The sequence below is a fragment of the Anabrus simplex genome, chromosome 1 (assembly GCF_040414725.1).
Source record: "Anabrus simplex isolate iqAnaSimp1 chromosome 1, ASM4041472v1, whole genome shotgun sequence".
NCBI lineage: Eukaryota > Metazoa > Arthropoda > Insecta > Orthoptera > Tettigoniidae > Anabrus > Anabrus simplex.
Genome location: NC_090265.1, coordinates 138,221,679 through 138,233,756, shown reverse-complemented (window position 1 = coordinate 138,233,756; position 12,078 = coordinate 138,221,679). Strand labels below are relative to the sequence as shown.

Here is a 12,078-nt window from a genome sequence, read left to right as displayed (position 1 = left end):
AACGTCATAATCAGCAGTTCTTCTTAAGGCAGGTCTCTTGTCATTACTTTGATAGGCACATTACTTGATTCTTGGAAGCACATGTAATGACTTCTAATTTAATAATTTTATCATACATCGCTTATTAGAACCAACTTGGAGCAAAAACTTATTATCACCGGGCGGGTTGGCCGTGCGGTTAGGAGCGCGCAGCTGTGATCTCGCATCCGGGATATAGTGGGTTCGAACCCCACTTTCGGCAGCCCTGAAGGTGGTTTTCCGTGGTTTCCCATTTTCACACCAGGCAAATGCTGGGGCTGTACCTTAATTAACCACGGCCGCTTCCTTCCCATTCTTAGGCCTTTCCTGTCCCACTGTCGCCATAAGACCTATCTGTGTCGGTGCGACGTAAAGCATCATCTGTCATCTGTTTACCCTCCAGGTTCGGTTTTCCCTCGGACTCAGCGAGGGATCCCACCTCTACCGCCTCAAGAGTAGTGTCCCGGAGCTTCAGACTCTTGGTCGGGGGATACAACTGGGGAGAATGACCAGTACCTCGCCCAGGCGGCCTCACCTGCTATGCTAAACAGGGGCCTTGTGGAGGGATGGAAAGATTGGAAGGGATAGGCAAGGAAGAGGGAAGGAAGCGGCCGTGGCCTTAAGTTAGGTACCATCCCGGCATTCGCCTGGAGGAGAAGTGGGAAACCACGGAAAACCACTTCGAGGATGGCTGAGGTGGGAATCGAACCCACCTCTACTCAGTTGACCTCCCGAGGCTGAGTGGACCCCGTTCCAGCCCTCGTACCACTTTTCAAATTTCGTGGCAGAGCCGGGAATCGAACCCAGACCTCCGGGAGTGGCAGCTAATCACGCTAACCACTACACCACAGAGGCGGACGCGACGTAAAGCATAGGACTAACAGATATGATAAAGATCAAATTCAGATTACTACATTAAGCTACAAATATTAGTCGTAATAAACACTGCAAGCTCTCTGAAAGAGATGCGTGTTCCTTATTAAACTATTCATTACGCAGTAATTACGGTGAATGTGTAACTAAAGCACGATTGCACTACCTGTTTTAAACTTCACAGCAGCACCTTAGTTCACAAGAATCACCGCGGACAGAATCGATGTTTCTTGTCAGGCTTTGAGATTTGAGATTGGCGCATGCGCAGCACCCTTTACCCCGCATGCGTGCGGCTTCTCGTCAGACGAGACATTCTGCTGATAACTTGATTTCACAGAGCCATTTATCAGTTTAACATAGAAAACTTTCACAGAGCTCTCTTTCGGGCTGGCATAGAAAGAACAGCAGAGACAACTTTCATAGAGCCATCAACCGGCCTATACAGTTAACTGCAATGACCTAAGCACCATATAATTCGAATAAATTACTATTTTATGCAAATAAAGGAAGTAATGAAATAAACAGTATTTTTCTAGTAATTCTGAGATGGATACCTTTCTTTTGATGTATAACACGTAGGCGTCAGTATTGCGGTTTTCTCGCAATACTGAGTTACATGTTCAAATTCTCGTATATATAGGTGTCCTATAAATTTAATTTCTCGCATCCACTTCTCTTGTTAATTTTATATCCTCTCCAGGTCATTACGCGATAATTGTGAAAAGCTTGGATAACAGCAAACAGGCAACTTGTGGTACGCTTTAATGTGTAATTTGGAGAACAAAAGAATGAAGAACTCGTTGCCCATTCCTTGTTAGCATAGACGTAGTTCGGAGGTGGCAAGGGGTGGCAGTTCACCCCCTCCCCCTCATATTTCGATATTAACCAAATTTTCATAATATTACAAACTTAGAAATACATATTTAGAAGGCCGTTTTTCGTTACTCTGTTTAATTTAGCTCAATGAAACAAATTGATCGTAGGGCTGCCTGGCCGAGGCAGTAAAGGCGTGCTCGGTTCGCCCGGAAGGACGTGGGTTCGAATCCCCGTCAGGGAGTCGTAAAAATTACGAAACGAGGTTTCCACTTTCGGAGGTGCATATGGCCCTGAGGTTCACTAAGCCTACACCAAAAATGAGTACCAGGTTAATTCCTGGGGGCAAAGGCGGCCGGGCGTAGAGCTAACCACTCTACCCATCACGTGCCGAGGTTAACAATGGTGAAAGCCTTTACCTTCCACTCCTCCAAGGGCCTACATGGCCTGTACGAAGGTGACTTTGACTTTGCTTTGCTTTTGATTAATACAGAGTAGTAGTCAGAAGGGAGGAGGACCCATGGACCCCCTCGGTAATCACTGGTTCCCATTCAAAATGCTCAAATTACGCCCATGCTTAAGGTAAACTTTCACAGAGTGCCTGAAAATTTTCTAAACACTTTCTAAACTTGGAAATTTCCCGTTAAAATGCGTATTTTGATTTCCTTTGTCCGAGTTTCTTTTCTTTCTTTCTTTCTTTCTTTCTTTCTTTCTTTCTTTCTTTCTTTCTTTCTTAAACTGTTTACCCTCAGGGGTTGGTTTTTCCCTCGGACCCAGCGAGGGATCCCACCTGTACCACCTCAAGGGCAGTGTCTTGGAGCGTGGGGGGATACAACTGGTAAGGAAGACCAGTACCTTGCAACAGGGGACTTATGGGGGAATGGGAAGATTGGAAGTGATAGACAAGGAAGAGGGAAGGAAGTGGCCATGGCTTTAAGTTAGGTGCCATCCCGGCATTTGCCTGGAGGAGAAGTGAGGAACCACGGAAAACCACTTCGAGAATGGCTGAGGTGGGAATCGAACACCCTCTCTTCAGTTGATCTCCCGAGGCTGAGTGGACCCCATTCCAGCCCTCGTACAACTTTTCAAATTTCATGGCAGTCCCGGGAATCGAGCCCGGGCCTCCGGGGGTGGCAGCTAGTCGTGCTAACCACTACACCAGACGGGTGGACACATTCCATTTAATGAAGGAAATATAACACGTTTTTCATCCCTAAATTCACGCGACAGTCAAATATTTCCGTTTAAGACCAGTTTCCGTTTAATCAAGGGTCCATTGAAGGCCGCTTTTACTGCACTATGATTTTGAAAACTATCTTACTTTTTATCAGTGCTACATAAACAACATCGAAAGTGTAGTGGTTGAGCTTACCTGGTAAGGAAACTCTCCAACACGTGCATTTCGTCCTCCAACGATCTTGCCTCCTCGGAATCTTGCTCGCCGTCCTGTGGACATAGAACATACACTAGCTACAAGGCTGCTGCTTTGATGCGGGTAATGCGAGGGAGTTTGTATAATAGAAATTATAAATCCGAGAGATAGTGGGTTCGAATCCCACTGTCGGCAGCCCTAAAGATGTTTTTCCGTGTTTTCCCATTTTTATACCAGGCAAATGCTGGGTCTGTACCTTAATTAAGGCCACGGCCACTTCCTTCCAACTCCTAGGCCTTTCCTATCCTATCGTCGCCATAAGATCTATATGTGTCGGAGCGGCGTAGAGCACTTCGAATGGGGCTGTGTCGTGGTCGTGACCGCAAATTTCGACGTAAAGAACATATCCCGCCTTAGTTTTTTTGCCCGTCAGGCGTCAGCTCGAATGACCTGCACTAGTCCTCTCCTTAGGCTACAAGACATGATATTATTATAATTTGAGACGATCCCGGTAAACCTTTCAAAGCTCCCACATTGGTGATCTTGAACTCTTGGGAATTGGGAGAAGGCATTTCTCAACGGCGTTTTCGATCATTATGAAGCCGTCTCTGTAGTGTAGTGGTTAGTGTGATTAGTTGTCACTCCCGAAGACACAAGTTTGATTCCCGCCTCTACCACCGTCTCCAGGAAAATGCCGGGATGGTACCTAACTTATTATTATTATTATTATTGCTAGTTGCTTTACGTCGCACCGACACAGATAGGTCTTATGGCGACGATAGGACGGGAAAGGGCTAGGAGTGGGAAGGAAGCGGCCGTGGCCTTAATGGTACCTAACTTAAGGCCACAGCCACTTCCTTCCCCCTTCCTTGCCCATCCCTTACAATCTCCCCATTCCCCAAAAGGCCTCTATTCAGCATAGTAAATTTAAACGCTTAAAATACAGTACGTCCGTTCTGTGGTGTAGTGGTTAGTGTGATTAGATGCCACCCTCCAAGGCTTGGGTTCGATTCCCGGCTCTGCCATGAAATTTGAAAAGTGCTACGAGGGCTGGAACGGGGTCCACATAGTCTCGGGAGGTCAACTGAGTAGAGGGGTTTGGATTCCCTCCTCAGACATCCTCCAAGAGTCCCTTCCAATCTTCCCATGCCCCACAAGGCCACTGTTCAGCATAGCAGGTGAAGTCGCCTGGGCAAGGTATTGGTCCTCCTTCCCACGCCAGCTGTATCCCCGACCCGATGTCTCACGCTCTGCGACATTGTCCTAGAGACGGTAGAGGTCCGAGGGAAAAAATACAACCAAGTTAAACGTATAATGGAATGAATGAAATATCAAAATTAAGTTCCCAGAAGTAAACCATAATTTAATTCCATTGCAAAGATGTAGGAATCCAACTGATGAGCCCACTGCTAGAAAGGGGGTGAAATGTTGGTAGTGTAAATTCACGATTTAAAAGCCTAACGAGCTTAAATGTTTTTCAATGAAATATGTTCGTTTTTAATAGATAGTATGCAAACTTATTATGGGCCTAATTACTTACAAAATAAAGTTATAGAGAGTGTCCGTATGGATTCGGCTGTATTTTAATTACACTTTTTGATATCCGGGTGTTGTGTTATCCGAATCACCTGGCACCACATTAATCAGCAGTGGCGTACACTGAACCCCTGCTGGGGTAAATAATTTTGTATTTACATTTTATTATTATTCCTTAGAACGCTTTTTACAAAGTTTCAAAAGCTGCGAACATCTAAGCCAAGCGAAGTACAGCTGTCTCGACAATCCGCTCGCACTACCGCAGTTCAGCTTTTCCAGCGAGCTGGATTTCCTTGCCGGCACGAAAGAGAGTTTCGCCAGCGCTAGGTTGACGCATGTACTTGAAGCCTCCTTGTGCTGGGAGCGGGGCGGGCCTGTGAGCACTCCCCTGACAGCAATTTACGCCGACAGGCCAGCTAGCTTAGATAACGTATGTTAGTGTTAATACTTGACACTCGAAGTGTTCAGCGCCACACACAAGAGACTAAGTTACAAAATATATATACATGTTAACAGTTTAGCCACTTGCACATCGTCTTACTAATAAAAATGCAGCCAGTTTATGAAATAAATTGTAATATAAAAGGATATATCTTATTTTTGGATTTCAGCGTGTATAACGTTTTTTTAGCAATTCATTGATGGCACGTGTAGAGTATGTTTTCCGATTGCCGCAGAAAAATATTTAAGTTGCCCAGCATGAACACAGAGCTAAGCGCGAAGTAAAAGAATTTTGTATAGTGGTATATAGTGAAGTTTTGTACTGTTCCTCTTGGATTATAGGTGAAGTTTGCGTGAATTTTGTGTCATTCTTCATGAATATAACGTGTGTTATACGTCGTGACGAATATTTTCCCTCGTTTGTCGTTGATGGACGTATACTCAGTAAGCGATTGGAACTACAGAACTTCGGTGACCGTAACATACCAGTTAAAGGTCGGTGGGTTTCGGCCCTTGGGTTTCGTCCTTTAAGAGGCCACGGCTTGCCCGTGGTACAACAGCTCTGTACTCTGACCGGCCAACCGAGCAGAGGAAAGTTGGCCACGGCTCTACCGTGGCTCTACGCCTCTGCATTCGGGAGACGGGGCTGGAGCACAGTGCCAGACTTCACGCCTGGCCCCACCCGTCGGCTGTCTTGAGGATAGTTTTCCGTGGTTTTCCATTCTCCTGCACTAAGGCGAATGCCGGGACAGTTCGTAGTATAGGCCACGGCCGCCCATCCGCTCACCTTCTCCACACATCTCCTTCACCGTAACAAATCTCCCGGCCTGAGAGACGGCGTTACCGTCTAAGAGGCCCGCCTCCCCCTTCAGGGGAGGAATGAAAACATTTATTATTAGTAGTAGTATACCAGTTAAATTTTTCTGATTCAGTTTAGGTTAGGCTTTTTGAGTTAAAAACAAATATTTATTCCCAGTGCATTTTTGTGAAAACCATGACTGTACTATCACGAAGCGTCACCGGATGAAACTGAAAGTACATTGTTTAAAATCTGCTCTAGATTAATTTATGATGGTGACGTCACTGCCGTGAATACCAATTTGGGAATATGTGCAAGTGTTGAAAATATTCTTGAAAGATCTTTCTCCGGTAGACCTTTCCACAAAAAATGCAGCCTTATAAAATGTTAATGTTGACTTTAGAGAGTGTACTGGGGCTTACTATTATTTAAAAATATTTTTGCAGCTGGGGTAACGAATGTGTTTCTCCGCACGCCACTGTTAATCCGGATACCAGATGTTTTACTGTATCAGTAGGTCCTCAGTAAAGTAAATGGCACCGAAATCCATTAGGCAGCGTCTGATTCAGAGGGTCAGCTCTACACAGCATGTAACCAACTCTGAGCAAATAAATAAGAAGTTACCGACACGTCCGGCAAGAGTGGCGTCTTAATTGCCGAATCCTTCCTGTTGATTTATTACAACAAAATAAAATTTTGTCCCGCCTCTGTAGTGTAGGGGTTAGTGTGATTAGCTGCCACCCCCGGAGGCCCGGGTTCGATTCCAGGCTCTGCCACGAAATTTGAAAAGTGGTACGAGGGCTGGAACGGGGTCAACTCAGCCTCAGGAGGTCAACTGAGTAGAGGTGGGTTCGATTCCCACTTCAGCCATCCTGGAAGTGGTTTTCCGTGGTTTCCCACTTCTCCTCCAGGCAAATGCCGGGATGGTACCTAACTTAAGGCCACGGCCACTTACTTCCCTCTTCCTTCCAAACATCCTATCCCCCACCAAGGCCTCTGTTCAGTATAGCAGGTGAGGCCGCCTGGACGAGGTACTGGTTACGTCGCGCATTCCTATCTACGAAATGTCACTGTAAAATTAGTCACAAATGGAACATAATAATTGCTTTTACACAGTTGAAGTCTAAAATCTGCGGTAAAAGAAGAAATATTTTATTTTTGGAGAATATTATGTTCACCTACTTCAGTACTTTACAAATACTTTTGGTGCTACGCTCACAGTAACACACTTGTCTTACACTTTCAACAATTTCGTGTGTGATGTCTGTGTTCACTGAAGTTCTTTGCTTTCGTTTCATTGCTTCAGTTGTCAATGGCATAATTTCCTGAAGTGTATCGCGATATGCAAGATTTAATAGGCGACAAAAAGCTATGGCCAATGTACATAAGAAGAATTCTGTGGACTGGTGATTTTTGGTCCAGGGATCATGCTATTTTCGTTCGAACAAAAATGAAAAATATTTATTGGTCCAGGTATCATGCTATTTTTCTTTCAACAATAATACTTTTTTGTGGTACATAAGATATTTCTCTGTAATGTGCAGCACCAAGTTGTTGAATGCGTCCTTAGTTGTTTTTCCGTAGAGTTCCAGCCACATCACTATAACATGGTCATTTGCCTCATAGAAGAACGAAATAACATCGTGAATGCTGTTGACCCCCATTTTGCTGTTTGAACTGGCCACTCCAGTCATATGGACAAAGATAACGAGAATCCGGAGACATAGCGCTCCCATTCCTCGGTGCTAGCCCTGGACCTCTACAAATTAACAAAAGACGGCACCAGCAGCGGAATACGACATAAAGGAGTCCTGTCTGCAGACCTTAAGTATGCACTCATATTTCTCTAATAACGACGGTATTTCTTAATTTACCGCAGATTTTTCACTTCATTTAATTAAAAGCAATTATTATGTTTCATTTGTGACAAATTTTACAATGACATTTCGTAGATAGGAATGCGCGATGTAACCGGTACTGGTCATCCTCCCCAGTTGTATCCCCCGACCTAGAGTCTGAAGCTCCAGGACACTGCCCTTGAGGCGGTAGGGGTGGGATCCCTCGCTGAATCCGAGGGAAAGGCCAACCCTGGAGGGTAAGCAGATTAAGAAGAAGAAAATAAAATTTTCAAACGTTATATTCTGTATTAAACCACACGACACAAGTCGACCCTCAGCTAACACTAATAGTTTTAAAAACAACGTTAAGTGTTTTACCGGAGACACAGGTTTGCAGAACGGCGAGCAGGAGGATCGCCAGGAAAGCTGAACTGTTGATCTTCATTTTCACAACTCTTACTCACTCCATACACACGAACCACTCTTATAGCAATATTTTATCTACACATTGACTTACGTATGAACTGATATTATCTTCTAATCAACGTTATCATTCGAGGAGTTTCCCAATGCGAGCCGCGTGTTTCCCATCCTCTCGAACAAAAAATGACTTATTGTTCCTTCAAGCCAATTAGAAAAACAAATCCTGAGCGTTTGGATTTGGAAGTGGTTTTCACTGGTTTAGCGTCACTCTAATACATGCAGGATTTCGGCGAGAATTTGGAAGTCGGTTTCCATCCTTGGAATTCAAGAGTACAAACTGGGGCAAATATTCGTTTATAGGTAGGGGATTCAGGGATTGGAATAATTTACCAAGGGAGATGTTCAATAAATTCCCAGATCCTTTGCAATTATTTAAGAAAAGACTTGGTAAACAACAGATAGGGTATCTGCCACCTATGAGACTGCCCTAAATGCAGATCAGTGGTGACTGATTGATTCTGAACTATTGAATCAAATCAGACTTTCTTTCCTTTCTTAACCCGTTTACTGCCCAGGATTGGTTTTTCCTTCGGGCTCAGCCAGGAATCCCACCTCTACCGCCTCAAGGACGGTGTCTTGGAGAGTGAGACTTTGGGTTTTGGATACAACTGCGAAGGAGGACTAGTACCGAGCCCAAGCGCTCTCACCTATTATACTGAATAGGAGCCTTGTTGGGGGATGGGAAAATTGGGATGGACAAGGAAAGGGGAAGGAAGCAGAGGCACCATCCCGGCATTTATCTAGAGGAGAGTGGAGAAACCACGGAAAACCACTTCGAGGATGGATGAGGTGGGAATCGAACCCTTTTCTACTTAGTTGACCTCCCGAGGCTGAGTGGACCCCGTTCCAGCCCTCGTATCACTTTTCAAATATCGTGGCAGAGCCGGGAATCGAACCCGGGCCCCCGGGGTGGTAGCTAATCACACTAACCACTACACCACAAGGCAGACATTATTATTATTATTATTATTATTATTATTATTATTATTATTATTATTATTATTATTATTATTATTATTATTATTATTATTTGCTAGGTGCTTTACGTCGCACCGACACAGATAGGTCTTATGGCGACGATGGGACAGGGAAGGGCTAGGAGTTGGAAGGAAGCGGCCGTGGCCTTAATTAAGGTACAGCCCCAGCATTTGCCTGGTGTGAAAATGGGAAACCACGGAAAACCATTTTCAGGGCTGCCGATAGTGGGATTCGAACCTACTATCTCCCGGATGCAAGCTCACAGCCGCGCGCCTCTACGCGCACGACCAACTCGCCCGGTATTATTATTATTATTATTATTATTATTATTATTATTAGTAGTAGTAGTAGTAGTAGTAGTAGTAGCACCGGGCGAGTTGGCCGTGCGTGTAGAGGCGCGCGGCTGTGAGCTTGCCTCCGGGAGATAGTAGGTTCGAATCCCACTATCGGCAGCCCTGAAGATGGTTTTCCGTGGTTTCCCATTTTCACACCAGGCAAATGCTGGGGCTGTACCTTAATTAAGGCCACGGCCGCTTCCTTCCAACTCCTAGGCCTTTCCTATCCCATCGTCGCCATAAGACCTATCTGTGTCGGTGCGACGTAAAGCAACTAGCAAAAAAGTAGTAGTAGTAGTAGTAGTAGTAGTAGTAGTAGTATTCAGTGTGCCCTACATGGCTCAGGCGGCAACCCGCCGCCCTCTCACCCATGGGCGCCCATATGACAGTTTGTAGGTGGGGGGGGGGGGGGCAGACCTGTGGGTACGTAGTATTTTTAATATTTTGGAAGATAAATGGCGGCTTGTAGAATAACCCACGCTATCCCCTGCCTGTTGGCGGGGGACGCTACTACCGCTTCTACGTAATACTGTACTTACTTTTAAATCATTTTCTTGAAAGGAACACACCTGACTACAAGAGATTTTTGCATTTCCCTGAGAGCTAGGGGGGGGGGGGGGGGAGAGCGCGGCCCCACCTTGTCCCCGAGTATGGGCGCCCTTGCTCTCACCGCTGGAAACCATGGTTCAAATCCTGGTCACTCAATGTGAGATTTGTGGCGGACAAAGCGGAAGTGGGACAGGTTTTTCTCCGGGTACTCCGGTTTTCCCTGTCATCTTTCATTCCAGCAACACTCTCCATTAATATTTCATCTGTCAGTCATTTATCATTGCCGCAGAGGAGTGCGACAGGCTTCGGCAGCCGGCACATTTCCTATCCTCACCGCTAGATGGAGGCTTCATTAATTTCATTCCTGACCCGGTCGAATGACTGGAAACAGGCTGTGGATTTTCTTTATTATTATTAATTACTTTACCGTCCATGATTTAGTTTTTCGCCCGGACTCAGCGAGGGAACCCGCCTCTACCGTCTCAAGGGCTGTGTCCTGGGGAGTGAGAAGTTTTGTCAGGGGATACAAATGAGGAAGAAGACCAGCGCCTCGCCCAGACGGCTCTTCTACAATCCTCAGTCAACGTCCTCTCGAAATGGCGTCGTACTTGGAAACTTAACCCCAATCCAGAAAAATTCAGCCACTCGACCCTGTGTAAATCTTTTTCATTGACGTCATATACCTCCTCGACACGGCTATCATCGTAGATATGTAACAGAGAGACTTGCGTGTTCTATTCAATAACAAACAACAACTCAAGAGCTACACACAAATATATACAACCAAGACCGTGGTTTTAGCATGTAATCTCTCCCGTTTCACAGAAATCTCTGATCCCACTGCTCTCACCATTCAACCAAGGAAACACGCGGTTTTTTTAATAACGACTTGAATTATAACACTATTAAATCAGCATAGTTTCAAGCTGTACCGCGGTTTTTTAAAATTGTACGATGCTTTTCAGATTCACAAGGAACGGTACAAATAAATAAACTCAGCTTTAAGAGCACATGGAGGCTGCGTGAGCGAGGCGGTAAGGGCGAGCTCGGTTCATCCAGAGGAACGTGGGTTCGACTCCACGCCAGAGAGTCGAAAATGTTAATAATCGAGATTTTCACTTCCGGAGGTGCACATGGCCCTGAGGTTTGCTCCGCCTGCACCAAAAATTAGTACCATGTTAATTACTGGCAGTGTTGTACATGAAAATTTCGGTAGTTCCTTTTTTCTTTCTTAATCTGCTCAGCCGTCTGCTTCTGTAGTGGTTAGCGTGATTAGCTGCCACCCCCGGAGGTCCGGGTTCGATTCCCGGCTCTGCCACGAAATTTGAAAAGTGGTACGAGGGCTGGAACGGGGTCCACTCAGCCTCGGGAGGTCAACTGAGTAGAGGTGGATTCGATTCCCTCCTCAGCCATCCTGAAAGTGGTTTTCCGTGGTTTCCCACCTTCTCCTCCAGGCAAATGCCGGGATGGTACCTAACTTAAGGCCACGGCCACTTCCTTCCTTCTTCCTTGCCTGTCACATCCAGTCTTCCCATCCCTCCACAAGGTCCCTGTTCAGCATAGCAGGTGAGGCCACCTGGGCGAGTTACTGGTCATTCTCCCCAGTTGTATACCCCGACCCAAAGTCTGTAGCTCCAGGACACTGCCCTTGAGCGGTAGAGGTGGGATCCCTCGCTGAGTCCGAGGGAAAAACCAACCCTGGAGGGTAAGCAGATTCTTCTTCTTCTTTTTACAACTGGGGAGGATGACCAGTACCTCGCCCAGGCGACCTCACGTGTTATGCTGAACAGGGGCCTTGCGGGGATGGGAAGATTGGAAGGGATAGACAAGGAAGAGGGAAGGAAGCGGCTGTGGCCTTAAGTTAGGTACCATCCCGGCATTTGCCTCGAGAAGAAGTGGGAAACCATGGAAAACCACTTCCAGGATGGTTGAGGTGGGAATCGAACCCACCTCTATTCATTTGACCTCCCGAGGCTGAGTGGACCCGTTCCAGCCCTCGTACCACTTTTCAAATTTCGTGGCAGAGCCGGGAATCGAACCCGG

The 12,078-nt window shown here is 45.9% G+C and overlaps 1 protein-coding gene across 1 annotated transcript in view; it reads right to left on the bottom strand.

The window, feature by feature from the left end:
• Positions 1 to 8,178, bottom strand: part of LOC136863047 (trypsin-1) — a 46,934-nt gene extending 38,756 nt beyond the window's left edge. The window contains exons 1-2 of the mRNA XM_067139374.2: positions 8,069 to 8,178; positions 3,077 to 3,150 (exon numbers count right to left, since the gene is read on the bottom strand). Of these exons, the coding sequence (XP_066995475.2) occupies positions 3,077 to 3,150; positions 8,069 to 8,135 (141 nt within the window). The 5' untranslated portion in view covers positions 8,136 to 8,178. The remainder of the gene's footprint in view (positions 1 to 3,076; positions 3,151 to 8,068) is intronic.
• Between the last annotated feature and the right edge of the window lie 3,900 nt (positions 8,179 to 12,078).